Source organism: Ovis canadensis, chromosome 3 (genome assembly GCF_042477335.2).
Source record: "Ovis canadensis isolate MfBH-ARS-UI-01 breed Bighorn chromosome 3, ARS-UI_OviCan_v2, whole genome shotgun sequence".
Taxonomy (NCBI): domain Eukaryota; kingdom Metazoa; phylum Chordata; class Mammalia; order Artiodactyla; family Bovidae; genus Ovis; species Ovis canadensis.
The window spans coordinates 39,305,868-39,333,206 of NC_091247.1; the positions used below are offsets into that span (position 1 = coordinate 39,305,868).

The 27,339-nt window shown below is 39.4% G+C and overlaps 1 protein-coding gene across 1 annotated transcript in view; it reads right to left on the reverse strand.

Moving 5' to 3' along the window:
* The window catches only part of ANTXR1 (ANTXR cell adhesion molecule 1), a 265,829-nt gene that overhangs the window by 156,350 nt on the left and 82,140 nt on the right, over window positions 1-27,339 (reverse strand). The window contains exons 9-10 of the mRNA XM_069582959.1: window positions 26,085-26,145; window positions 10,593-10,691 (exon numbers count right to left, since the gene is read on the reverse strand). Coding sequence (XP_069439060.1) covers window positions 10,593-10,691; window positions 26,085-26,145 — 160 coding nt within the window. The remainder of the gene's footprint in view (window positions 1-10,592; window positions 10,692-26,084; window positions 26,146-27,339) is intronic.

Sequence of the window (27,339 nt, forward strand, 5' to 3'; positions counted from 1 at the left end):
CTGATTTTTCACATGGCCCTTCAACTGAATTTTAGTAAGTTTGCTAAAAATCAGTTTCTTTGTTTCTGGTCATACCTTGTAAGTCTCCTTGCAACAACTAGGAGAGTCTAACAACTTTCTCATTATGGTATTAGTAAAACCATCATTTTTTATTTATTGTTCTTTAAAATGGATAATTTCTCAGCTCCTACCTCAGTGTATCCTTTTTAGCATTTTAATCTCTCTACAAATGGATTTCCAATTGAAAGTGGATCTTTTCGTGGCATGATACACAGAATACTGAAGTAGGAAAAAGTGTAGCCAGAATAAATAAAGTTTGTGTGACGATTTCCAAGATACTTTCTTGGCCAGGAGTAGTAGTTCAGCCTGGTAACTGGAGAACCAACTAAATGCTACACTTAAGATGCATGCTTGGCCTAAATAATTAACAAGAATTTTAAATTGAAAATTTAAATAACTGTCTTTTTTTTCTCATAACGGAAGGGACATATGATCATAGAAAACTTAGATGGACAGAAAGAAGAAGTAAAAACTCATAGTAGACTCATTCAGACCTAACTACTGTTAACATCTGGATGTGTGTCTTTCACATTTCTCTCTGCATATAAATGTATGTGTCTAAATCAGGAGCAGCTTTAAGACACTGTTCCGTAACTTATTCTCGACATGTGAAGCAGTACTGTTAACATTTTCCCCACATAGATAATTACTCTTCTTTCTCACAATATTAATTAAACATGAATACAATTTATATGACACACTATCAATTATAAAACATTTATGTTACCGCCTAGATGTTTCGATTTGTTTACTTGCTTTCCTCTCTGCTTCCTTCCTTGCTTCCATCTCAAATTCATTCCTTCCTCCCTCCTCTGTCTCTTTTTTTGCTTTTTGCTAACATAAAGCAATATTATGGTGAACATCTTGCAGCTGAGTCTTTGTTAACATTCTCTAGCATTTCCCTTTGATGAAGTTGAAGTTGAAATTCTGGGTCAAAAATGTACAAAAGCAGTTGATTCGTTTTAAGAGCGGCCTTGCTAGAGAGTTCCCTGATGGCCTAGTTGTTAGGATTCCGGGTTTTCAGTGCTGGGCCTGGGTTCAATCGCTGGTTGGGGAACTGAGTTCTTACAAGCTGTGTGACTCGGCCAAAAAAACCCCCCAACAAAACAGGAATGGCCTTCCAAAAGATTTAGTGATCTTTAATAGTCTCTAGACAATGATGAGTGAAAACACTTCTTCCCCTGTATCTTTGCCAATACTGGCATTGTATTTCTGTTAATCTTTACCAGTTTGATAGATTATTTTAATTTGCATTTCCTTGACTACAGTGAGCATTTACCATATTCTTATTTGCCATTATTTTTCTAGTAAATTTCTTTTTCCTATCTTTTATCCATTGATGTGCTCATCTTTTCTACTGATTTTAAGACCTATCTACATATTAAAGTTATTGACCCTTTATTTGTTATACGTCTTAAAAATAATTTGGCAGGTTTTCTGTTTCCCTTCAGATTTTTTAAAGGGGGGAGGTGTAAAGAATTTTAAAATGTGTACTCAAACCATTCAAATTTTCCTTTGTGGTATCTCCTTTCAGAGTTATGCTTAAAAGGATTTTCCCCAGTGGAAAATTATATAAATATTTATTTTTGTTTCCTTTAAAACTTCTATAGTTTCATGTTCACATTTAAATTTTTCATCTGGAATTTGTTTAGATGTAAAGCGTGAGATAAAAATTGAACTGAATTGTTTTTCCAAGGGGTTAGCCAGTTGTCTCGATACCAAAAAGCATAATCTACTCTTTTCCCACCGATTAGAAAGGTCACTTTATTTTATACTAAATTCATAGAAGTGTTTGGCTCTCTTTATGAACTTCGTTTTTCCTGTCCCAATGTTCAATTTGCCTTTTGTGGCACCAGTTATACATTGTTTCAATTACTACAGATTTTTTTATACATCTTAAAATGGGCTAGGGCAAGTTTCCACATTTTTCTTGGCTATTCTTAAATGTTTATTCTTCCATATACACTTAAGAATTATTTTGTTAACTTCAAAAGTCCCATTGGACTGGGACTGCAGTAAAAGTAAATATTAATTTGAAGAAACTGATGTTTCTACAATCCTCAGTTGCTGCTCTACTGAATAATAGTGATAATGATAATAATAAATTAATACTATCAGCCAACGTTGATCGACTGCTTACTGCATGCTTGGCCCTGTTCTAGGCCCTAATTATTACACTGAAATATCATAGGAATCTACCATGGAGGTGCTATTATTGCCATACTCATTTTATAGCTGGAGAAATTGAAGCTGAGAGAAGTTAAGTAACCGGCCATGGTCAAAAAGCTTTAAGACAGAGCCAGGGTGCTTTTCCTAGGTGGTTTGGTTCCAGTGTGTGTTCTATGCCATGAGTCTATACCGGCTCTCATTTACTTACAAGTCTTCATTTCCCTCACAGAGTTGTATAACTTTCTTCCTATATGTCTTTACAAGTTTGGTTATATTTAGTTCTTTCTAGAGTTTATATGCTGCTGCTCCATTTTTCCTGTGATTTTTTTTCTTTTCTTTAAAAAAAAAATTTTTTTTTGTTTATTTATTTATGTCTGCACTGGGTCTTCATTGCCGCACGTGGACTTTCTCTAGTTGCGGAGAGCTGGGGCTGGTGCTGGAGTTGCGGTGTGCGGGCTTCTCATTGTGGTGGCTTCTCGTCATGGAGCACAGACTCTAGGGCGCTTGGGCTTCAGCAGTTGCAGCCCTCGGGCTTGAGAGTGTGGGTTCGGTAATTGTGGTGCATGGGCTCAGTTGCTCTTGGCTCAGATGCTCTTGGAAGATTCCTGTGGAATCTTCCCATACCAGGGACTGAACCCATGTCCCCTGCATTGGCAGGCAATTCTTGGACCACCAGGGAAGTCCCTATAAGTATGTATTTTTAAAATTTGGAATGGATAGTGAATTTTAATATCTTCTTGGCATCAAAAAATTTGCTATGTGAGAGGAAAATTCCTCTCTCATTTTTTAAAAACAGTATTACTTATCCTGGTCCTTTTAAATACATTGCTGGAGTTTTGTTTACCAGTAGTTTATCTGTATGTTTGTCATCAAAGAAATCAATTTCATATATGTCTTGTCCAGTTTTTAAAAAGTCAAGATTATATAATATTCATAAGTGAATTAAAGTGATTTTGCTCTATTTCTTTTCTCTAGAAGAGTATGTATCAGATATGAATCATTTGTCCTTAAAGTCTGGTAAAACACAGATGAAAAAAATCTGGGTCAAGTGCTTTGGTTGAGGGGTAGTATTTCCTGACATCTCTCTTCCAGTTCATGCATTTCATCTTTATCTGTGTCTAATCACATTGCTTAGTCTATCCACTAAGTTGTGTATATATGCGGACAGAGGAGCCTGGAGGGCTACAGTCCATAGGGTCATAAAGAGTCGGACACAATTGAAGCAACTTAGCACACAACACACACACACACACACACATATATCACATGTTCCTCATCCATTCATCTATGGATGGATGTAAGCTGCTTCCACATCTTGGCTACTGTAAATAATGCTTCAGTGAACAGTAATATGCATATATTTTCTCAAAATAGTGTTTTTGTGTTCTTCAGGTAAATACTCAGAAGTGAAATTGCTAGAGCATATTCGGAGAAGGCAGTGGCACTCCACTCCAGTACTCATGCCTGGAAAACCCCATGGACAGAGGAGCCTGGTGGGCTGCAGTCCATGGGGTCGCTAAGAGTCGGACGCGACTGAGTGACTTCACTTTCGCTTTTCACTCTCATGCATTGGAGAAGGAAATGGCAACCCACTCCAGTGTTCTTGCCTGGAGAATCCCAGGGACGGGGGAGCCTGGTAGGCTGCTGTCTCTGGGGTCGCACAGAGTCGGACACGACTGAGGTGACTTAGCAGCAGCAGTATAGCAGTTCTACTTTTAAGTTTTTGTGGAAACTCCATACTGTCCTCCAAGTGGCTGCACCAATTTACATTCCCACCAACACTGCACAAGTGTTCCCTTTTCTCCATGTCCTTGCCAACACTTTGCTCTCTTTTGATGATAGCCATTCTGACAGGTATGAGTTAGTATCTCTTTGTGGTTTTGATTTGCATTTCCCTGATGGTTAATGATGTTCAGCATCTTTCTGTGTGCCTATTGACTATCTGTACATCTTCTTTGGAAAAATGTCTACCCAGTTCTTTGCCCATTTTTTAATGGGCTGTTTACTTTTTTAGATGTTGAACTGTATGAGTTCTTTGTATATTTTGAATAGTAACCCTTTATCAGATACATAGTTTGAAAATGTGTTCTCTCATTCAGCAGGTGGCCTTTCCTTCTATTGATAGGTTCCTTTTCTGTGTAAAAGCTTTTAGGTTTGGTGTAGTCCCATTTGTTTATTTTTTTTTTCCCCCTTGCCTGAGGAGACAGATCCAAAAAAACATTATTAAGACAGATGTCAAAGTGCATACTGCCTATGCTTTCTTCTAGTTTTGTGGTTTCAGGCCTTACATTTAAGTCTTTAATCCACTTTTGAATTTATTTTTGTATGTGGTGTGAGAAAATAGTCCAGATTGATTCTATTACACACAGCAGTACAGTTTTCCTGACACCGCTTATTAAAGAGGCTGTCTTCTCCCATTGTATATTCTTGCCTGCTTTGTCGTAGATTAATTGACCATACAAGCATGGGTTTATTTTGGGGCTCTTAATTCTGTTCCATTGATCTGTGTGTTTGTTTTCATGCCAGTACATAGTGGTTTGACAACTGCTGTTTTGTAGTATGGCTTGAAACCCAGGAGTGTGACAACTCTAGCTTTGTTCTTCTTTCTCAAGATCGCTTTGGCTATTTGGGGTCTTTTGTGTCTTCATACAAATTTTAGAGTTATTTGTTCTAGCTCCGTGATAAATACCATTGGTATTTTTATGGGATTGCACTGAATCTATCGATTTCTTTGGGTAGTATAGTCATTTTAACAATATTGATTCTTCCAATCCATGAGCACAAAGTATCTTTCCATTTGTTCTGTTGTCTTCAATTTCTTTCATCAATCTCTTATAGCTTTCAGGGCTTTTTCCTCTTTGATCAGATTTATCTCAAGTTATTTCATTCTTTTTGAGACAGCTATAAAAATGTGATTGTTTTATGAATTTCTCTAATAGTTCATAATCAGTATTTAGAAATGCAACATATTTCTGTATATTACTTTTGTATCCTACAACCTTACTAAACTCATTTCAGTTCAAATAGTTTTTGTTAGTGTCTTTAGAATTTTCTGTGTATAGAACCATATCATGCACAAATAGTGACAGTTTTACTTCTTCCTTTCCAATTTTTTTTGTATTCCTTTTATTTCTTTTTCTTTTCTGATTATTGTGCCTAGGACTTCCACTTCCATGTTAAAAAAAAAAAAATAGTGGCAAGAGTGGGATCCTTGTTTTGTTCCTGATCTTCCAGGAAATGCTTCCAGCTTTTCACCATTGATTATGATGTTGCCTGTCGTTTGTCATACCTGGCCTTTATCATGTTGAAGTATGTTCCTTCTATGCGCACATTGTGAAGAGTTTTTATCATAAAAGGATGTTGAATTCTGTCAGAAGCTTTTGCTGCATATATGGAGATGATCATATGGTTTTTATTCTTCAGTTAGTTAACATGGTGTATTATGTTGATTGATTTGTGGATACCAAACCGTCCATGTATTCCTGGGGTAAATCCTACTTGATCATGGTGTATGATCCATTTTAACCTACTGTTGAATTCAGTTTGCTAACATTTTGTTGAGGACTTCTGCGTTTACATTCATCAGTGATAATGACCTATAATTATTTTTTGTGGTATCTTTGTCTGGCTTTGATATTAGGGTGATGTTACCCTTGTAGAATGAGTTCAGAAGTATTCCTTCATCTTCATTTTAAAAAATAGTTTGAGAAGGATAAATTTCTTCTTTGAATTTTAATAGAATTTCTCTGTGAAACTGTGTGGTCCTAGAGTTTTTCGGTTGGAAGTTTTTTAAAGTAATGATTCAATTTCACTACTGGTAATTATTAGTCTGTTCATTTTTTATATTTCTTCCTGATTCAGAGATTGCACATTTCTAGGCATTTATCCATTTCCTCTAGGTTGTCTCTTTTATTATCACATAGTTGTTTGTAGTAATATTTTATGATCCTTTGTATTTCTCTGTTGTCAATTGTACTTTCTCTTTTTTGACTTATTTATCTGGATCCTTTCTCTTTTTTTCTTGATGAATTTGGTTAAAGGTTTATCAACTTTGTCTATCTTTAAAAAAAAAAAAAACCTCTTCATTTCATTAACCTTTTCTGTTGTTTCCTAACTCTCTATTTTGCTTACTTCCACTTTGATCTTTATTTCTTTCCTTCTAATGACTTTGGGTTTTGTTTGTTCTTATTTTTCTAGTTCTTTTAGGTGTAAAGTTAGATTTTTATGATGCTTTATTGTTTCAATACACTTTAAATATGTTTATTTTACCTTCCCTTTTAAAATGCTCCCTAGTCTTCTTGCTTGTTCTCCTTTTTCTTTCAACTATTGTCATATGATTTATCATTTGGTGCTGTGAGCCCATATTCAGAGGGAGTTATGGCTTCAGGAGTGGTGTAGTTTGGACTGGATGTATACTGCCTCAGCCAGGGCCACAGCAATCAGGATGGCCACAGACATATTGTGGTGCTTCTGTATTATGTAGTTGGTAGAGCATCTTACCTTCCTCCCCTGCCTGCTTTCCTGAATCACTGAGCAGCTTTCTCTGTACCCATTTAATGTGTGTTACAGCCCCTGGAGCCTGATTTCTACAGGTGGCTCTGCTTTTGCCTGCTTTCCAAATAGGAAAAGGAGTATGTCAAGGCTGTATATTGTCACCCTGCTTATTTAACTTATATGCAGAATACATCATGAGAAACGCTGGGCTGGAAGAAGCACAAGCTGGAATCAAGATTGCCGGGAGAAATATCAATAACCTCAGATATGCAGATAACAACACCCTTATGGCAGAAAGTGAAGAAGAACTAAAGAGCCTCTTGATGAAAGTGAAAGAGGAGAGTGAAAAAGTTAGCTTAAAGCTCAACATTCAGAAAACTAAGATCATGGTATCTGATCCCATCACTTCATGGGAAATAGATGGGGAAACAGTGACAAACTATTTTTTTTTTTTGGCTCTAAAATCACTGCAGATGGTGATTGCAGAAATGAAATTAAAAGACACTTACTCCTTGGAAGGCACGTTATGACCAACCTAGATAGCATATTGAAAAGCAGAGACATTACTTTGCCAACAAAGGTCCATCTAGTCAATGCTATGGTTTTTCCAGTAGTCATGTATGGATGTGAGAGTTGAACTATAAAGAAAGCTGATCACTGAAGAATTGATGCTTTTGAACTGTGGTGTGAGAAGACTTCACTTTCACTTTTCACTTTCATGCATTTGGAGAAGGAAATGGCAACCCACTCCAGTGTTCTTGCCTGGAGAATCCCAGGGACAGAGGAGCCTGGTGGGCTGCCGTCTATGGGGTCACACAGAGTCGGACACGACTGAAGTGACTTAGCAGCAGTGAGAAGACTCTTGAGAGTCCCTTGGACTGCAAGGAGATCCAACCAGTCCATCCTAAAGATCAGTCCTGGTTGTTCATTGGAAGGACTGATTTTGAAGCTGAAACTCCAATGTTTTGGCCACCTGATGTGAAGAACTGAGTCATTGGAAAAGACCCTGATGCTGGGAAAGATTGAGGGCAGGAGGAGAAGGGAATGGTTGGATGGCATCACTCACTCAGTGGACATGGGTTTGGGTAGACTCCAGCAGTTGGTGGACAGAGAGTACTGGCATGCTGTGGTCCATGGGGTCACAAAGAGTCGGACACGACTAAGTGACTGAACTGAACTAAACTGAACTTGCTGGTGTCCTATATCTATATCAGTACTAAGATCACAGCCTGAAGATCCCTCAGGCCTGGAGCCCTCACAGCTTTGCCTTCTGCTTAGATTTTGCGTTCCCTTTTTGTTTCCTGTACCTGGGGGTTTCCTCCTCATTCCTTTGAGCAAGACCACATGTCACAGTTTTTACATCATATTTTATGCATAATTTTGGAACCATTGACCAGAAACAGGTCGCCAAATTGTTTTAGATTCCTAAGTGGTTGATTTATTTTATTTTTAAGCAAAGGCAAGGAAAGCAGGATGGACATAGGTATTAACCTATGCTTTTTATTTTCTGGTTCTATTTATCATCTAAAATTATATGTAAACAATTTCAACATTTTGGCATTAATATGTCAGTGGTTTATTTCTGTCTTAGTGCAATACATGCTAAAGGGAATTCATAGCCACTTAAAAAAAGTATATATATTTGCTCTATACCTTTAATTTTTTATTATTCATCCAAAGGCTTGGACAGTTACGTTACTTTATCTCACTATAAATATAATTTTTTAAATTTGTTATTTTTCACTTAACTGTTTTTCTTCACAAAATCTGCTACAAATAATACATTATTTCTTGAAAACTCCAAGGCTTATATAATAAAAACCATAGCTTCATTATTGGGCCTTCAATTAGTCATTTTTTGATTAATAAGGGAATTCTATTCTCTTTTTTGTTATAAAATGTAATGCAGTATTTAGGAAAAAATCTCAAAAGAGGAAATATATACTATAAAAATGAAAACATAATATTTTAAAATGTGGATATGGAAGTGGAAAAGGAGAATGGGAAAGGTAAGAGAATCTGAATTTGTCTTATTTTATGGGGACAACTCAATGAGATACTTACATTCATAAAGTTGACAGAAAGATGAAGAATTGAATATGTTGCATTTTAAAATTTATTTATCTTTTCTGTCCTCCATAGTTTCTTACTTTACTGAATATAAATGAACAGATGAATTAATAAAGACAATTTTAAAAAATTCCAGTATTTCCCCCTTAGCTAGGATATTTTTAATAACTATTTGTTTGAGTTCAGGAGTGTTGCTTGTGGTATATAATATGGTTGAGTCACTGCCTTTCTCTTCTCCAAGCTGTCAGTGCTTGTGTTGAAAGCATAATTAGGTTCGTGGTTTAAGCTAAACCCAACAGCCTTTATTTCTTTTAAAATATGTATTAGGTGAACAGACTGTGCAGGTGCTTGCAAGTTTATATTAGGAAAGGAAAAGAAGCTAGTTTTCCAAGAAATAAAATTTTATGGAGAAGCTGGAAAATACGTGTTTAAAATGTCATTCTATAAATCCATCATAAAAAATTTGCATTTTTTTGTTATCTTAGTATAGAATCTCTGGGTAACCGTTCAAGCAACAGAAATGCTATACTCATGGCCATGCATCTTCAGAGAGGAGTTGGTTCTAAAGGCTTGCTTGTCTGGGAAGCCTTCTTTGGAAGGTGTTGATATCTTTTGAGTTTAATCCTCAGGAGTTTCTGATCTTAGATTTAAGATTAAGAGGAGAGAAGGAAAGTGGACTTGAACATCACAAATTAAAGGAGGAAAAAAAATGGAAAGATTCTGTAGAGGGTGCATGTCCAACTTTCACACTATGACAAGATACTTGAAAATGTTTTCAAAAAGCAAGTACTTTCTGGATACGTGAGGGCATTTCTAAGTATCAGGAAAAAATAACTGAATATTTCAGATCTTTGCAGTTTCTCCATATACAGGAATTCCAGATGTTTCAGAATTCCAGATGTAATGAAGCCACTGCATATCTTTGTTTAAATATTCAAGTGGGTTTTGAGATGCTAAAGAGGGAAAAAGGCATACCCTTCAGTTCTTCCTTTTTAAAAACAGGATAGTACCTACTCCAGAATGCTAACAGGAGGACAAAACCAGTGTGAAAGGTCAATAAATGAGTATCCTCTCCATCTTCTTTGTCTTTCTACCTCCCAGGGCTGTTGTGGCAAAAAGATGTGAGGTATTTAAAAGGTCCTAGCACTGTAGAAAATACAGTATATGATTGCTGTTTACTGCTGCAGATACTGAACCAGTAATTATCTGTGGGATGAATGCCAGACGTAAATAATAACAGGGGCTCCTGGCCATCTGTCTTAACATAATCCATCTGCCCCATCTTTCCTGGACAGTAATCTGAGTCACACATGTCTTTAACTTCCCTGCTACAAATGTCTTGTGAATGTGCCAATGTTGTGATAATTCATTTTTCCCATGAAATGCACTTAGTTTTACATCCATCTTCCTGTATCTCAGGTCAGGTATCTACCCTGATGAGATTTTTCTGGCTTTTGGTTTACTCAGAATTAATAAATTAAGAACACCTATTTTTTTCCTCTATTGCTTGAGAGTCCTGATATCTCACTAAGCAATGTGGAGCTTTGTGAGCCCTAACCAGTCAGGACCACCACTGTCACCTGAGAGTTTGCTGGTGGACTGGGAAACAAGTACCCACTGCCTCTCCTTCTGGGAGCAAGGGGACCTCAGAGGCCAGTTATGCCCTTTGCTGGCAGCCTTTCTAGCAGGGAGGACCCTTCTCTGTAGTTTCCTGGGTGCGGCTTTTCGAGAGGACGGGTTGGGAACTCCCCCTTCCCAGAAGCCAGCGGCAGAAACCCCCAAAATCCGCAAGAACTTACTGAGCGTGACTGACTCGTTGATCTTAAAGCTGCAGAGGACCCTGTCCACGTTGCGGGCGTGTCGGAAGCCATTCCCTCTCACGACTACTTGAAAGGATTCTGAAACAAAGAATAATGACAAGACACCTTAATTGACTGCACAAGGTTAACCTTAAATTTCCCATCATCAGGCTTAAAATATTCAAAATCAGTTCAAGCTGGGAAACAGAACCATCTGTGTGGGAGCCTTTCACCACTTAATCGCTGCCTTCTCAACAGTTGTCCACCAGGAAGGCACAGAACTTCTTACTTTAAATTCCCACCTCAGCTTTGCCTTTACTGTTCCTCCTCCCTGGAGTGCCTCTCCTCACCTGTGTCCTGCAAACCTTACCCATCTCTCAAGTCGTGGCAGTTTTAAAACCTGTGATATCTGCCACCAGAAGGCCTCTTGTATCTCTTATACATTGGATGCAGAGGAAAGGATTTCTTTAGAACTCAAGGTGCCTAGGGTTTTTGAAGACCACTGTCTTCTGGCATTCACAGTCTGCCCTGAATAGTGCAGCATGTGACTAGGTATCGTTTGGCGTTGTCCCTCTGTCTTTTCTTCCACAGCTAGAAAAGCAGTCCTTTATGTTTAGAATTTGTTTGACGACAGTTTCAGCTCTCCTGTCTCTGCAGGGCACAGTAGGAAAACCTAGTGTTAGGAGTAACTGTACTCACCAGAGAAGACAAGTCTTGCTTATGAGTGGCCAGTTGTCAAGCATTTCCCGTATGAACTGACATAGGTCCTAGTGCAGTTAATGCTCTCTTCTCTCCAAATAGAAGAGATAATATAGCTCACTGGCCTCTAGCCCTGCATGTTAATTTCATGTTGACATAATTCATGCCAAATTAACACAATATCTTCATAAAGTAAAAATAATGATCCTCTTACTAAGGGGAAAAAACCCCAACTAATTAATTTATTAAATGTTTAGGAATATTTGCTTAAGTTTGACGGTAACTAATAGCCAATACTTCATTTTAAATACTTTATTTTTGTCATCCTTTTGTATATAAAAATTGGGGCATGGGATAATGCTGTGTGGCATTAAAAAAAAAGACTAAAAGTTAGAAGTCAAAGTGCAATATTTGTGAAAGTGGATTTGTCAGTGTAAAGTTTCAAATGGAGATTTTCATTGGAGGAAGAATGGAATTAAAGGACTAGCATAGGGGACTCTTCCAAACTTTAATAAATGGCATGAATGTATGTCACCTTCATTCCCAGGAAACTCATTAGAGGTCATGTTTGCCAAGAGAATAATAACTGATATCAACCGCTCCCTCTTTGTGTGCCAGACTCTGTACTAAGTGTTGTAAATGTCTGATGTCATTTAAACCTCACTATAGGAAGGTACAAATGAGAAAAACAAGCTTAGCGAGGTTAAATAGCTGGTCCCAGATCACACAGCTGGTAGTCAGGATTAGAACTGGAATCCAGGTCTGTCGGGTGTCAAGCGTCATGTGCTTAGAACTCAGCCAGCATGCTCTTTACCATCATGCTAAAATGAATCCTCAATGTCTTGTGACATATGACTCATTCAGAGATTAACACTGTGATATTTTTTAAGCTTATTTTATTTTTATTTTCGGCAGGTTTGCCCGTTTTGCAGGTAGGTGGAGCTGGTCTGGCTGGGAGGCAGAGAACCCAAAGTAAAGGAAAGGAACCTAGAGGCACTAAGTGTGCCACAAGGAGAAACAAGTTAGCGCAGAGAGCTGTTGAGAGCTATGAACGAACTTTAAGGAAAGTGAAATTTTGACATTGTAAATGACTTGCCCAAGATCAACTAATCTGTAATTGGCAAGCAGCAAAACTGGGTACTAATGTATGAGTACTCACTGCCTTAGTTTTGAACTATATTAAGGTCATGGGTACATGGCTTTTTCAGATCCAATTACCAGCCACCTGACGCCAGCTATGACTGTTTTGAAACAATGCATGAAGAAGAATGCCAGATTCTCACCTTGTTCTTTATTACATACCCCAGACCGGGAGGCCCATCTATATGATCCCCTCTGACTCCCCATGGTGGGGGCCACTGGCCTGCTGTGTTCTTCCCTCAGCCAGCCGAGGATTCAAGCCATCTTTCTAGTTTGTCCAAACTCTGTCTTTGTAATTTTTTATTCGGCTTCAGTGGACAGAGAAAGCCAAGATTTTGGTGGTAACAAACAGGCTTATAGTCTGGGGTATGGGATGAGGAACAAAGTAGTGAGAGTTTTGTATCCTTCTCCTTCTTGTATTGTTTCAAAATAGTCATAGCTGGCATCACGAAGACAGGTAATTGGTCCCTGGTAGCTCAGACAGTAAAAGAGTCTGCCTGCAGTGTGGGAGATCTGGGTTTGATTCCTGGGCTGGGAAGATCCTCTGGAGAAGGGAATGGCTACCCACTCTAGTATTCTTGCCTCGAAAATCCCACGGACCGAGGAGCCTGGTAGGCTACAGTCCACAGGGTCACAAAGAGTCAGACATGACTGAGCGACTAATATTACTATCTCTGGTTTATTTTCCTGCGGCCTTCTTTCTGAAATGCAAAAAGCTACAAGGGGTGGTCTGCAGAGGGAGAGCTCAGGAAAGGTAAGCACCAGGTACAGGATGTAACTAGCACAGAGATAAGGGGCAATACATGCAGGATGTAACTCATGCAGAAGTAGGGACCATATGTGCAGGACATAATTTACAGAATGTCAGGTTAGTTTGTGAAAAGCAAATCTAGTCACAGACTACAGATTAGGAATAGTTAAAAGTATAAAAGTAAAACTAGGAGTGATCAACTCTTTCAGGTGTGTTTATATTTCTTCCCTGACCTGTTCACTGTTTTCTTTATTTTCTTTGTTCTCAGGAAAGGGAAAGAAAACAGAAACTAATTCCTCTATTTTCCTTTTCACTGCAACAGTATGAGTATTAAGAATTTAGATATGCATGTTGATGCATAGATAGGACTGCTAAATTTAGAAGGATGATCTAAATAGTTTTCTTTATTTTTTTCTTAAAATTTTTTTTTATTATTATTTTTAACACCAAAAACATTTTGTATTGGAGTATAGCCGGTTAACAATATTGTGATAGTTTCAGGTGAACAGTGAAGGGACTCGGCGTTTTCTTTCGATGTCTGCCTGGCATGTGATTGATGACACTGTTGGTTCAACAAGCATTCTGTTAAGTGCCAGGCATTGTGGAAGAATCTTATTGTACAATATCTTTTCATTCAGTTTAGCCTTTAGAAACTCATTTCTGTTTTTAGTCTGAATGCTAGACATCCAGAAATCTATTGGATGTTTTTGCTGATTCAAAATGTTTTCTGCCTCACTGCTGGGTCTACTTCTCTTATTTCCTCAAAGATCAGTGGAAGGAGAGAAGATGCTGGAAATGCAGGCCATGTGCCAAGTTCTCTTCTCTTAAGGTCATATCCTAGTCTTAGCAGTGCTGCTGAGGGGTCCTCTGTAAGAGAGGATGTCTGTCTGGTTGGGCCTGGCCCACCCTCAGGGTATTAGGAAGAAAGACATCAGGAATCCATGAACAGCCACAGTGCAAACCAAACAATTTAACCCCCAGGCCTGGGGAGCAGATGGAGGAAATGATGCTCTGGGAGGCACACCAGAGCAGAAGCCAGATGCCACCCTGCCTGGTACAGTTTCTGTGACAGGACGCACATTTGGTCTCCAGAAGAGCCCAAATACTGACCCTGCGGCCCGACTGGAATGTCAGCCCTTCACACGTAGAGGTTATGTAACAAAACCTTTGTCAAGTGGATCTGCCAGCAAGTGAGACCAGGACACACCAGAACCAAGACATACTGACTGAATTACACTATTCACAAAGCCCTAAACCTACCTCTCACAATAAGTACATCTAAGGTTGTTTTTCAGTTCAGTTCAGTCGCTCAGTCGTGTCTGACTCTTTGCGACCCCATGGACTGCAGCACGCCAGGCCTCCCTGTCCATCACCAGCTCCCAGCGTTTGCAACATGTATGTTGGGTTACAGCTCCTACAAGAAGTGCTTAGAGATTGGAAAGCTTCAGGGAGGACTTTCTACCAGGCAATGATCTTTTACTCCATTTCTTTACATATTCTTTAAGTTAGCTTTAAGATATATATTTATTATGACTTTTTGTCACTTTATTCTCAATTATAATTTAAGCTTCCTGATGGAAGAGGCCATGATTTCTTTTACTTTAGAATTTTGGGCTGTGCCTAACCCAAAGCTGAGTCAGTATCAGTCGAAGATCCTTTAATGAATGAATAAATGACATCTTGGGAGAGAAAGGGAATAAGGGAAGGAGAATGTGGTCATTTATTTAGGTACCAGTCAGATAAAATCCCGTTTATTTTCTGAGGCTTAATAAGGTCATTGAATGAGAGGATGCCCAACATCATTGGTTATTAGGGAAATATAAATCCAAATCCCTCCACATTCACCAGAATGGCTATAATAAAAGAGATGGACAATAACAAGTGTTGGTGAAGAAATTAGACCCTGTGTACCTTGCTGGTGGGAATGTAAATTGGTGCAGTTGCTTTGTAAAACAGCTTGACAGTTCCTCAAAAAGCTAAACCTAGAATTACTATATGACCCAGAAATTCTATCCCTAGATATACACTCAAGAGACTTGAAAACGTACGTCTACACAAAAGCTTGTACATGTATGTTCACAGTAGCATTATTCATAATAGCCAAAAAGTGGAAATAATGCAAGTGTCCATCAAATGATGAATATGGTATTCATACAATGGAATATTATTCATCCATATAAAGTAAGTAAGTCTGACACATACTGTGATGTGGATGAATCTTGAAAACACCATGCCAAGTAAAAGAAGCCAGACACCCATTCCCTTTCATTTCCGTATGAATAGCTCAGACTAGCAGATCCAGAAAGACAGAATATTGTCTGGTGGTTGTCAGGGCTGGAGAGAGGAAGAAATGGGGAGTGACTGCTTAAAGAGTATAGTGTTTCTTTTTAAGATTATGAATATATTCTGGAGTTAGATAGTGGTTATAGCTATACAACTTTCTGAGTATATCAAACATTACTGAATTGTGGAGGAAGCACAAGCTGGAATCAAGATTGCAGGGAGAAATATGAATACCTCAGATATGCAGATGACAACACCCTTATGGCAGAAGGTGAAGAAGAACTAAAGAGCCTCTTGATGAAAGTAAAAGAGGAGAGTGAAAAAGTTGGCTTAAAGCTCAACATTCAGAAAACTAAGATCATGGCATCTGGTCCCATCACTTCATGGCAAATAGATGGGGAAACAGTGGACACAGTGGCTGACTTTATTTTTCTGGGCTCCAAAATCACTGCAGATGGTGACTGCAGCCATGAAATTAAAAGACGCTTCCTCCTTGGAAGGAAAGTTATGACCAACCTAGACAGCATATTCAAAAGCAGAGACATTACTTTGCCAACAAAGGTCAATCTAGTCAAGGTTATGGTTTTTCCAGTGGTCATGTATGGATGTGAGAGTTGGACTATAAAGAAAGCTGAGCACCGAAGAATTGATGCTTTTGAACTGTGATGTTGGAGAAGACTCTTGAGAGTCCCTTGGACTGCAAGGAGATCCAACCAGTCTACCTGCGAGATCAGTCCCGGGTGTTCATTGGAAGGACTGATGTTGAAGCTGAAACTCCAGTACTTTGGCCACTTAATGCGGGAGCTGACTCATTGGAAAAGACCCTGATGCTGGGAAAGATTGAGGGCAGGAGGAGAAGGGGAATGAGTTGAACTGAACTCTTTGAAAGGGTGAATTTTAGGATATGTGAATTATAGCTCAGTTTAAAAAAAGAAAACTGTTAAGGTCAGAGAATAGATTGATAAACTTTTTCTATTACCTCCTTTCCTTTTTTTTTTTAAATATGGATTACATAATTTTGTGATGACGTCAATAAAGATCTTTTATCAATCACTGGATCTGAAAATGAGATATCTGTATATTCACCATTTGCTCTGATGACCTAAGACTTTTGTTGTTATCACTAACAAAATTATTGTTAGTCATATGTCTATCTTGTGAGTTAGTTTTAAATTTCTCTCCTATTAAATGCTTATTGTGACATGTAACATCTAAAATATAATATAGAGCTGAATGTGTATTAAGTGCTTTCTGATGCCTAAATTACTCTGCTGCTGCCTAAATTACTCTGCTGCTGCTGCTAAGTCGCTTCAGTCATGTCCGACTCTGTGAGACCCCATAGACGGCAGCTCCCCCATCCCTGGGATTCTCCAGGCAAGAGTACTGGAGTGGGGTGCCATTTCCTTCTCCAATGCATGAAAGTGAAAAGTGAAAGTGAAGTCGCTCAGACGTGTCTGACTCTTAGGGACCCCATGGACTGCAGCCTGCCAGGCTCCTCCTTCCATGGGATTTTCCAGGCAATAATACTGGAGTGGGGTTCCATTGCCTTCTCCTCTAAATTACTCTAGAAGATTTAAAAACAATTTTTATAGCTATTTACTTTTTCAGTTCAGTTCAATTCAGTTCAGTCGCTCAGTCGTGTCTGACTCTTTGCGACCCCATGAATTGCAGCACGCCAGGCCTCCCTGTCCATCACCAACTCCCGGAGTTCACTCAGACTCACGTCCATTGAGTCGGTGATGCCATCCAGCCATCTCATCCTCGGTCGTCCCCTTCTCCTCCTGCCCCCAATTCCTCCCAGCATCAGAGTCTTTTCCAATGAGTCGCATGAGGTGGCCAAATACTGGAGTTTCAGCTTTAGTATCATTCCTTCCAAAGATATCCCAGAGCTGATCTCCTTCAGAATGGACTGGTTGGATCTCCTTGCAGTCCAAGGGACTCTCAAGAGTCTTCTCCAACACCACAGTTCAAAAGCATCAATTCTTCGGTGCTCAGCCTTCTTCACAGTCCAACTCTCACATCCATACATGACCACAGGGAAAACCATAGCCTTGACTAGACGGACCTTAGTCGGCAAAGTAATGTCTCTGCTTTTGAATATGCTATCTAGGTTGGTCATGACTTTTAGTGAGGTATAATTGATATACAAGTTGTATGTAAGGTGTATAACTGAAACATTTTGATACAGTTACACAATCATGGGGCAATACCACAATCAAGGTGGTAAACACACCTACCAGCCTCAGAAGTTTCCATGTTCCCCTTCATAATCTCTTCTTCCAGTCCCTCCCCATACCACGCAACCACTGATCTGTTCTCTGCTGCTGTAGGTTAGTTTGCATTCTCTAGAATTTTATGAAATGGAATCATATGGTAAGTATTTCTTTTTGGTCTGACTTCTTTATACTCAGCATAATTATTTTAAGACTCATCCATAATTACTTTGAGGTTTATGCATAGTCTATTCCTTTTTATTGCTGAATATTATTCATTGTATGAAAAGCCACAGTTGTTTATCCATTCATGTGTTGATGAACATTTGAGCTGTTCACAGTTTTTGGCTCTTAAAAATAGACCAGTTATAAACATCTGTGTACAAGTCTCTGTCAGAACATAAATTGCTTTTCTTCTCGGGTAAATACCTAGGAGTACAATGGCTAGGTCATGTGGTAGGTGTATATTTAACGTTTTGAGAGACTGTTAGAACTGTTTTCCAAAGTGAGAGTACCATTTTACATTTCCACCTTCTAAGTGTGAGTATCCCTCCTTCAAATAGAAATATCTTTGAAAGAAAAAGAAGACCAAGTGGAGAATTAAACAACTGATTCAGAAGAGGTGCCTATGGGCCAGGCATGAGCTTTTTGAAAGAAAATGAAGAGTGAAAGAAACAAAGCCACTTTCTGATGTTGCTTAAAAGTGTCTGGTTTAAGCTGCCTAAAAGTACCTTCCTTTGCACTCAATCGATCATTGTTTGTTACAAACAATGGGAAACAACAGACTACAATAATACAATTGCTACTCAAATGATGATGTAGGGAGCTGATGATAACTTCCTTCCATTTCTGGAGGACAAAAGCTTCACATGTAGAGTAGTTGGCAAGTTGTATGCTTAATTCCAATTAGTTTCTTCCTGGAGTATTGCTTACATAGAACACTATGAGCTTTGACTGTGTGGATCACAATAAACTGTGGAAAATTGTCAAAGAGAAGGGAATACCAGACCACCTGACCTGCCTCTTGAGAAACCTGTATGCAGGTCAGGAAGCAACAGTTAGAACTGGACATGGAACGATAGACTGGTTCCAAATAGGAAAATGAGTACATAAAGGCTGTATATTGTCACCCTGCTTATTTAACTTTTATGCAGAGTACATCATGAGAAACGCTGGGCTGGAAGAAGCACAAGCTGGAATCAAGATTGCTGGGAGAAATATCACTAACCTCAGATATGCAGATGACACCACCCTTTTGGCAGAAAGTGAAGAAGAACTAAAGAGCCTCTTGATGAAAGTGAAAGAGGAGAGTGAAAAAGTTGGCTTAAAGCTCAATATTCAAAAAATGAAGATCATGGCATCTGGTCCCATCACTTCCTGGCAAATAGATGGGGAAACAGTGGAAACAGTGGCTGACTTTATTTTTTGGGGCTCCAAAATCACTGTAGATGGTGATTGCAGTCATGAAATTAAAAGATGCTTGCTCCTTGGAAGGAAGTTATGACCAACCTAGATAGCATATTGAAAAGCAGAGACATTACTTTGTCAACAAAGGTCCATCTAGTCAAGGCTATGGTTTTTCCAGTAGTCATGTATGGAAGTGAGAGTTGGACTATAAAGAGGGCTAAGTGCCGAAGAATTGACGCTTTTGAACTGTGGTGTTGGAGAAGACTCTTGAGAGTCCCTTGGACTGCAAGGAGATCCAACTAGTCCATCCTAAAAGAAATCAGTCCTGAATATTCACTGAAAGGACTGATGCTGAAGCTGAAACTCCAATACTTTGGCCACCTGATGTGAAGAGCTGACTCATTTGCTGACCCTTATGCTGGGAAAGATTGAGGGCATGAGGAGAAGGGGACGACAGAGGATGAGATGGTTGGATGGCATCACTGACTCAATGGACGTGAGTTTGGGTGGACTCCAGGAGTTGGTGATGGACAGGGAGGCCTGGCGTGCTGCGGTTCATGGGGTGGCAAAGAGTCAGACACGACAGAGTGACTGAACTGAGCTATACAAGTCTGAGGCTGTCATTGTGGTGCCAGAGGAAAACTGTGCTTAGGCAAAGGATGCATTTCCTAGAGAGGAGCTACACCAGCGTAGGCAGGGCCAATGCAACATTGCGCCAATTCTCCTAATTGCACACAGGCTAATCTGCAAAACTATTTAATTAGGAAATTTAAAAAAGAGTCTATATTGGAAGGGAAAGAGAATCATTTAAATGCAGGCAATGTCAAAGCTGGGGTTTCCCAGGTGGCACTAGAGGTAAAGAACTTTCCTGCCAAAGCAGGAAATGTGAGAGGTGTGGGTTCAGGCCCTGAGTCAAGAAGATCCCTGGAGGAGGGCGTGGCAAACAACTCCAGTATTCTTGCCTGGAGAATCCTATGGACAGAGGAGCCTGGCTGGCTACAGTCTATAGGGTTACACAGAGTCAGACATGACTGAAGCAACTTACCAGGCACACATGCAAAGTCAAAGGTGCTGTAAAGGCTCTGCACAGAGCAGGTGACTTCCTACATGTTTTAGAACAGGAGCTATAAATACATGGACTTAAGCACCATACTAAATGGCAACCATATGCTTGGCCTGGGTATAGGGGTGACAATGGGGAGAGGTGGGATAGTATGGTGAATTGGAAAGAGTACATGCTTCTTTTAAAGGGAAGTTATTCAGTCTCTAATAATCATTATCATGTGATAAATACAGCCCAGTGTTGCTAGATCTGATTTTTCAATATGAGATGAAAATCTGAATTTTTAGGTGAAATCAGACTTTTAAGCGGAGAAAGCAATGGCACCCCACTCCAGTACTCTTGCCTGGAAAATCCCATGGACAGAGGAGCCTGGTAGGCTGCAGAGCATGGGGTCGCTACTAGTTGGACACGACTGAGCGACTTCACTTTCACTTTTCACTTTCATGCATGGCAACCCACTCCAGTGTTCTTGCCTGGAGAATCCCAGGGACAGGGGAGCCTGGTGGGCTGCCGTCTCTGGGGTCACATAGAGTCGGACATGACTGAAGCAACTTAGCAGCAGCAGCAGCAGCAGTCTTTTGAGTGTTAGTAATAAATTTGTTTATTTTTTAATTGCAGTGTGAATCAAAAAGAACATATGTGCAGACCAGAGAGGGCTTGTTGGCCGCCAGTTTATAACCTCTGGCAGTAGAGGCTTTGGGGGACGGTTCTCTCTCCAAATAGTTTCACTCATGACATTGAATGAAATTCTTTTTGATCAGGGCAGATCCCTACATCTTCTTCCCATTAAGACTTTTTGTTAAAATGCAAAATAGTTCCAAGTGTACTGGTCCCTTTAGCAATTAAACAATAATCAGCCATTAATATCTTAGCTGATATTGAATTAAGTCTTTAGAAATTTAAAGTTATTAAGGAAACCCAAAGGAGGAGTTCTCTGGACAGCATATGTTTACAGATGGTCATTCAGCTGTTGCTCGCATAATTCTAGGGGTGGAAAGTTCAGAACATCTACTCTACTGTTGGAAAGCTTTCACTGTAAAAGTTGCATGTGTTAAGCCAAAATCTGCCTCCTTGAATTCCTCCCCAACCGCTCCGTGGTGGTCTCCTGAAGCTACATATAATACGACCAATAATTCCTTTCTGCATGGGAGTTCTCCAAATATCCTTGTGTTTCAATTCTTTGTCTAAATCTCTGTGGTCACTTCAGTTCTTTCTCATCCCACAAGCATCTCATTAGCATCTCTTTGAGCAGATCTCTGCTATAGTACTTCATACATGGTTTTGTATTTTATCTGAACATATGACTATCTCCTAGAGAAGATTGAGAATTTCATGGGGGTTGGGACCAGGCATGCATATTGGTAGTCAAATCTTTTCACATTGTTTGGTACATAGTAGACACTAAGAATTGATGGAAAAGAAAAAAAGAAAGGAGGGGGAGGGAGAAAGAAGGAAAGAAAAAAGGGAAGATGGAAGGAAGGAAGAAGGGAAGGAAGGAAAGAATCAGTGACTGGATTCTTAAGAGCTTGACTATCCTGCATGTTCCTGTAAATGGACCTTGAGCGCTTGTTTGGAGGTTGTAGCAAGGGAGCACAGCTACTTGTATATCTTTGACTGAAGAATGGACTACAGTGCATGAAGCACTGCTGCGGAAGGTTATGCTCTTCTACTAAGCATCCAGCTTCAGAAGGGATATACCTGGGAGGGAGGGAGGGGACACCTGTCTAGCCAGCCAGATCAGCTCAATCAGTCCTGTCTATCAATGGAGTGACAGATATCACAGCCAGGCTGCCCTCACATTCTGAATGAATTATTAAGTGGTTTCTAGTTCCATCTACTCTTCTATTAAGAATATGTGTCAATGCCATCCTTAAAATATGGGACTTGGAGCCATGGTCTGAACTTGGAATAGTACAGCATAGAATTAGCTCTCTTACCCTGAACACTGGATGGCTACTGATGCACCCTAAGATGCCATCAGCTTCTTTTTTGTCAAAGGCATTCTTGTTGGCTCTCAAGAGAGCTATGCATCTTCTTGCTTTTTTCTTTTTCTTTGCATGAACTGTTACTAAGTCAAGTTTCTCTAAACTTGCTTGTGTATGAAACTGTTTGCAAGTTCAACATTTTATATTTGTCTCATTAAATTTCACCATGTTATTTGCAGGCCAACATGGAAAGGTCTGTGTTGGATCTCAGTTTTGTCGTCCAGTGTGTTGTCTCACTGCCTCACTCAGAGCTCAGTGTACTGTCAGAATTATGCGTGTTGCTGAGTTGTCGGTGAAAGTCAGCAGAGATCACTGTCTTGGGGGAATGCAGTCATTAGCATAGAGTGTCTTGAGTGGACAGGCCTGGGTGGGGCTTCACAGGACGGGGTGCTCTGGCGGCCAAGGAAAGGAAGTAATTCAGAGAGGCAGAGGAGGGGGCTGAGAAGAAAGGTTTTGGATGAAAGCAAATTCTATCTTCTTCCCAGATCTGTCTAGCATTTAGCCTCAGTATTTCCTTGTTTACTTTCTCCTTCAGTACATATTGAGTTAGTGAATCATTTTGCAGATACTCTGAACTCTATATACTGCTCCAATTTTCTTTCAGAAGAGAAACACTGTTGTTGTTTAGTTACTAAGTCATGTCTGACTCTTTTACTACCCTATGAACTGTAGCCTGCCAGGGTCCTCTGTCCATGGGATTTCCCAGGCAAGAACACTGGCATGGGTTGCCATTTCCTTCTCCAGGGGATCTTCCCGACCAGTGGATCAAATCCGCGTCTCCCGCATTGGCAGGTGGATTCTTTGCCACCAAGCCATCAGGGAAGCTCAGAAAAATGTACAGGCATATTTTTCTCATCGAGGTATGATGTTATCAACATTTTCACATTGACCTTCAATCCTTATTAAATGATATTTATGATAATAATATCACCTTGTTTTGTTATAACAGTTCATGAATTTTAAAGCACTTTCACATAAATCTCTGGATCCTCTCAGTAGCCTAATGAAAATTTCAGATGGGGTATGCCTGGGTCTACTTGACAGGAGTTCATAACCACAGGGAAGTGGCCCCCAATATTTCATGAAAGCCATGCTTACTCCAAGAATGATCAGAGATAGACCTTTAAGAGAATCCTTGGAAGAACTTTTGGAGTAGGGATATCTTGTGAAAGTTTCATTTTCTTCTTAATAAATTTATTCTCTAATCAACATGTTTTAACCCTAATGATTCTAAGCCAAGAGAGGTGGGAGCTTGCCTTTTCAAAACCTATGACTAGGTCCCATTGTTGTGTCTTGTGTTAATTTTTTTCTAAGAAATAAAGGAAATGGGGGAGGTGCGGAGAGGGAGTTGGGGGGTAGCAGATGCAAACTCGTATATATAGAATGGATAAATAACAAGGCCCTACAGTATAGCACAGGGAAATATTATCTTGTGATAAACCATACTGGAAAAGAGTGTAAAAAAGAATGTGTGTGTGTGTGTGTATATATATACACACACATATATAGCTGAATCATTTTTCTGTACAGCAAAAATTAACACAACACTGTAAATTAACTATACTTTAATTAAAAAAAGAAATAAAATAAATAAAATTGGATAGTTTACTCTGATATGGGAAAACGATTGTTTGTTTATAAAATATGCACTATTGCATTTCAGTCAGAGATTTAAAAAATATCCACAGGAAGATTCTTTGGACTGGATTTACCAGAGATTTGTCTATTTTATTGGCCAAAGACACAGCTCTTGGCATAATTTATCAGTTAACTTGTTTTAATTTGTTTAAATTCATTAATGCATTTTCATCTTTGTTCTTGTATTTTCCTTAGCTTAAAAAATATCTTTTACTTAATTATTTTTCTTTTCTATTTAATAAGAAACATACTAAAAACTGAATTTGCTAGGATCAGATCTTGTGGATCTTGATATTTCTGTGACATATTCATTATATTTATATATGTGGGCTTTTTATTGTCTTGAACACCTTGATGGTAAGTAAAGCAGATTTTGGTTTATTAAGCTTTGATTCAAGAATTATTTAATAAGATATTTTTCCATTGTCCAACCGGTTGAGATTTTGTGGGTTTGAGGGGTCTTGTTCTGTCTTCGGCTATTTCTAATTTTGCTTCATTTTAAATTGGCAGTTCAAAGGTCTGATAACTTCTTGAGATTAGGTGAAAGTAGTTGTTAATCAGGGTCAAATGAGCAAAAATTGGTGCATTGTTTATTGAAGGAATATATGAATCCAGGCATTCGGTCAACATTTATTGTCCACCTATTAAGTACCATGTACTCTGAGGCAGTGGGAAGTGGAGAGAAAGATTTCTTCTCTGTCCCCAAGAACCTTACAGGAAGGGAACTGATTATGCTACTGAATTAACAGAAGTTGTATTCATTGTCTTTAAATGTTCTGATTCAATACACGGTTGCAAAACATCCAGTAGGATTGCTAAACTGCAAGTCTGGGTTGTTTTTTCATGAATGAGATAATTGCACAATTAAGGAACTCCCCTGTTTTCTAATTGTTTTAAAATAAAGGAATGATAAAAATTGTGGAGGCAGATTTACCCTGGAGCTAATGAACCCTGCTTAAGGCTCCTGGCACCGGGTTTCATGTAGTCATATGCTTTTGTAAATTTGCAAAAGTAAGATATTTCAATTCTTTTTCTTAAGAAGGTTTTCCTGGACCTGTCTTTGTGCCAGCTACATATGTTCCTGCCATCTGTGTTGCCAGGTAGCAGTGTATTTAAAGGTCAACAGATACTCTTTGTTGATCGCTTTTCTTCAAGAAATGTACACACATTTCTGAACAGTCAGTCCCCAAGTACCACTAACAACTTTGTATGTTTACATATATACTTAGTGTTTTGTTGTTGGTTCGTACTAGTCAGTACATCTAAATCCTTGAAAGTGTTTCAGCTATTCTAAAATATATCCAAGAAACTAGAATGAAATCCTCAAGGAATTACCTCACTTATATCAATAAAATATGCCATAAAGAATAAAACTGTACAGTCTTTGAAAAAGCTGGAAAGTTCTTCCTCACTACTTACAGGGTTGCATGATATATTTTCTATGATAAATTAATAACTGGCACTTGGTATTTTAGAAGACTAGAAGGATGATGTCAACAGTGAGGTCTCAACAGTGGAAGACTCCAGGTCCTAGAGCACCAGGAAATAACAGAGAAAGAGTTTATCCTTTTTGAATCTTGAGCACCTACCACAGTGCCTGGTATTCAGTAGGTGCCTAACAGTACTTTTTAAATAAATAAAAGGAGAATGATGGGGAAACTACCAGGGATTGTACAGAGAGCCAGCACGGTTGAAGCTTTAGGCAGTCCATTATAATACAAAACAACAACAAGACCCCAATTTTCATCAGTCAGAAAAAATACTGTGACCCAGAGAAGGGTGATTCTTTGTTAAGTAGAGGTTTGCTGCATTAATGACAAAATTATAACGGCTCTTTAAGGGGACAACTGGAATTGCCTATTGACATTCTGTAAGGGCTGGCAGATGGGGGCAATTAACTAAGATCAAAATATTAGTTATGGAAAGAGGTCCAGCGCCAGTTAAACAATTAAATATGTCAACATTTCAGAGGTGGCCTATGATCACTGTGATGTGATGTAGGGCTGCCATGAAGATGAAGGGTTAAAGGGGTATTGGTAGCAGTGTGTGGGAATCCAGCATTTCTGTAATATTCCTATAATTAGTTCCCACGAAAGGCGAGAATTTGGATAGGCTTTTTCAAACTTTCAAAAAACTGACATGTTGTTTATTTATTACCTTTTTTGCCCCAGAAGAAAATTTAGCAATTTCTACTTTTATCCCCCTCCCCTTTGGTGCCCCGACTCCCTTCTTTGCTACTGATGAAGTAAACGTGAACTGAATTCGATATCTCATCATTCATGTGACAGCAATTAACACTTAGTTTCAATTTACCTCCTGCGCATATGGTGGATGGTTCAGCTGCTAGAATTTCGATGCAGGATTTCTTCAAAATCTAGGAGGAGAGGAAATCAAAAAGTCAAAGTCAAAGCACAGCTATTTTGTTAGAAAAGTGGGTTTAATTTTAGCTACCAAGATCAGAAGGCTTAAGAATACTATGTTGTAGTGGGTAGGTAAGTAGAGTGTTACATTTTCTCTGGTATCATTAATGTCAAGCATTTAATGAGCAGTACTGTGCTAGATATTCTAGGTGTCACAAAAGCTATGTGCATGCATGCTAAGTCACTTCAGTCCCGTCCAACTCTATGCAACGCTATGGACTGCAGCCTGCCAGGCTCCTCTGTCCATGGGATTCTTCAGGCAAGAATACTGGGTTGGGCTGCCTTGCCCTCCTCCAGGGGATCTTCCTGACCCAGGGACTGAAGCTGCATCTCTTACGTCTCCTGCATTGGCAGGTGGGTTCTTTACCACTAGCACCACACTGGAAGCCCCACAAAAGCCATAGGAATTATTTATTCATTTGTTCTGGCAGAGATGTATTGAATCTGTGAAAGGCCAGTCCTAGCTATAGAGAGGTTTAACATCCAGTAGATGAAATGGGAGCTACACTTGAAAAGATAAATAACCATGGACCATTCTATGTGATAGATGCCAGGGTAAAAGGGCAGACAGTATGAGCTACAGAGTTCATGGGGGAGATCACTGAGGGCTGTAATTGAGAAGGGCTTCCGGGAAGAAGTAGCTGCTGAGGGTGGGACTCAGTCAAGTGGGCAGGAGTAAGTTAGAGGAAGGTTCCCTGGTGGCTCAGAGGTTAAAGCATCTGCCTCCAATGCAGGAGACCCGGTTCAATCCCTGGGTTGGGAAGATCCCCTGGAGAAGGAAATGGCAACCCACTCCAGTATTCTTGCCTGGAGAATCCCATGGACTGAGGAGCCTGGTGGGCTGCAGTCCATGGGGTCACAAAGAGTCGGACACGACTGAGTGACTACTTACTTACTTAAGGTCCCAGCAGAGTGGCGTTTGCAGAGGTGAGAAACTAGAAATGCATAGACCTCTTTAGCTGGAACAAAAGAAGCTTAAAAAGTAGAAAAATGAGTGATTAATAGATAAGACCAGAGAGATAGGATGGAAATGGCCAACTCTCTAGAAGAGATGCATGCTCAGATTACTCAGAGTCACCTTCTAGTTAAAGAAGTGGAAACATGTTGCAGGCGAAGGATGTCTTTGAAGCCTGCTTTTTGTGCCTCAC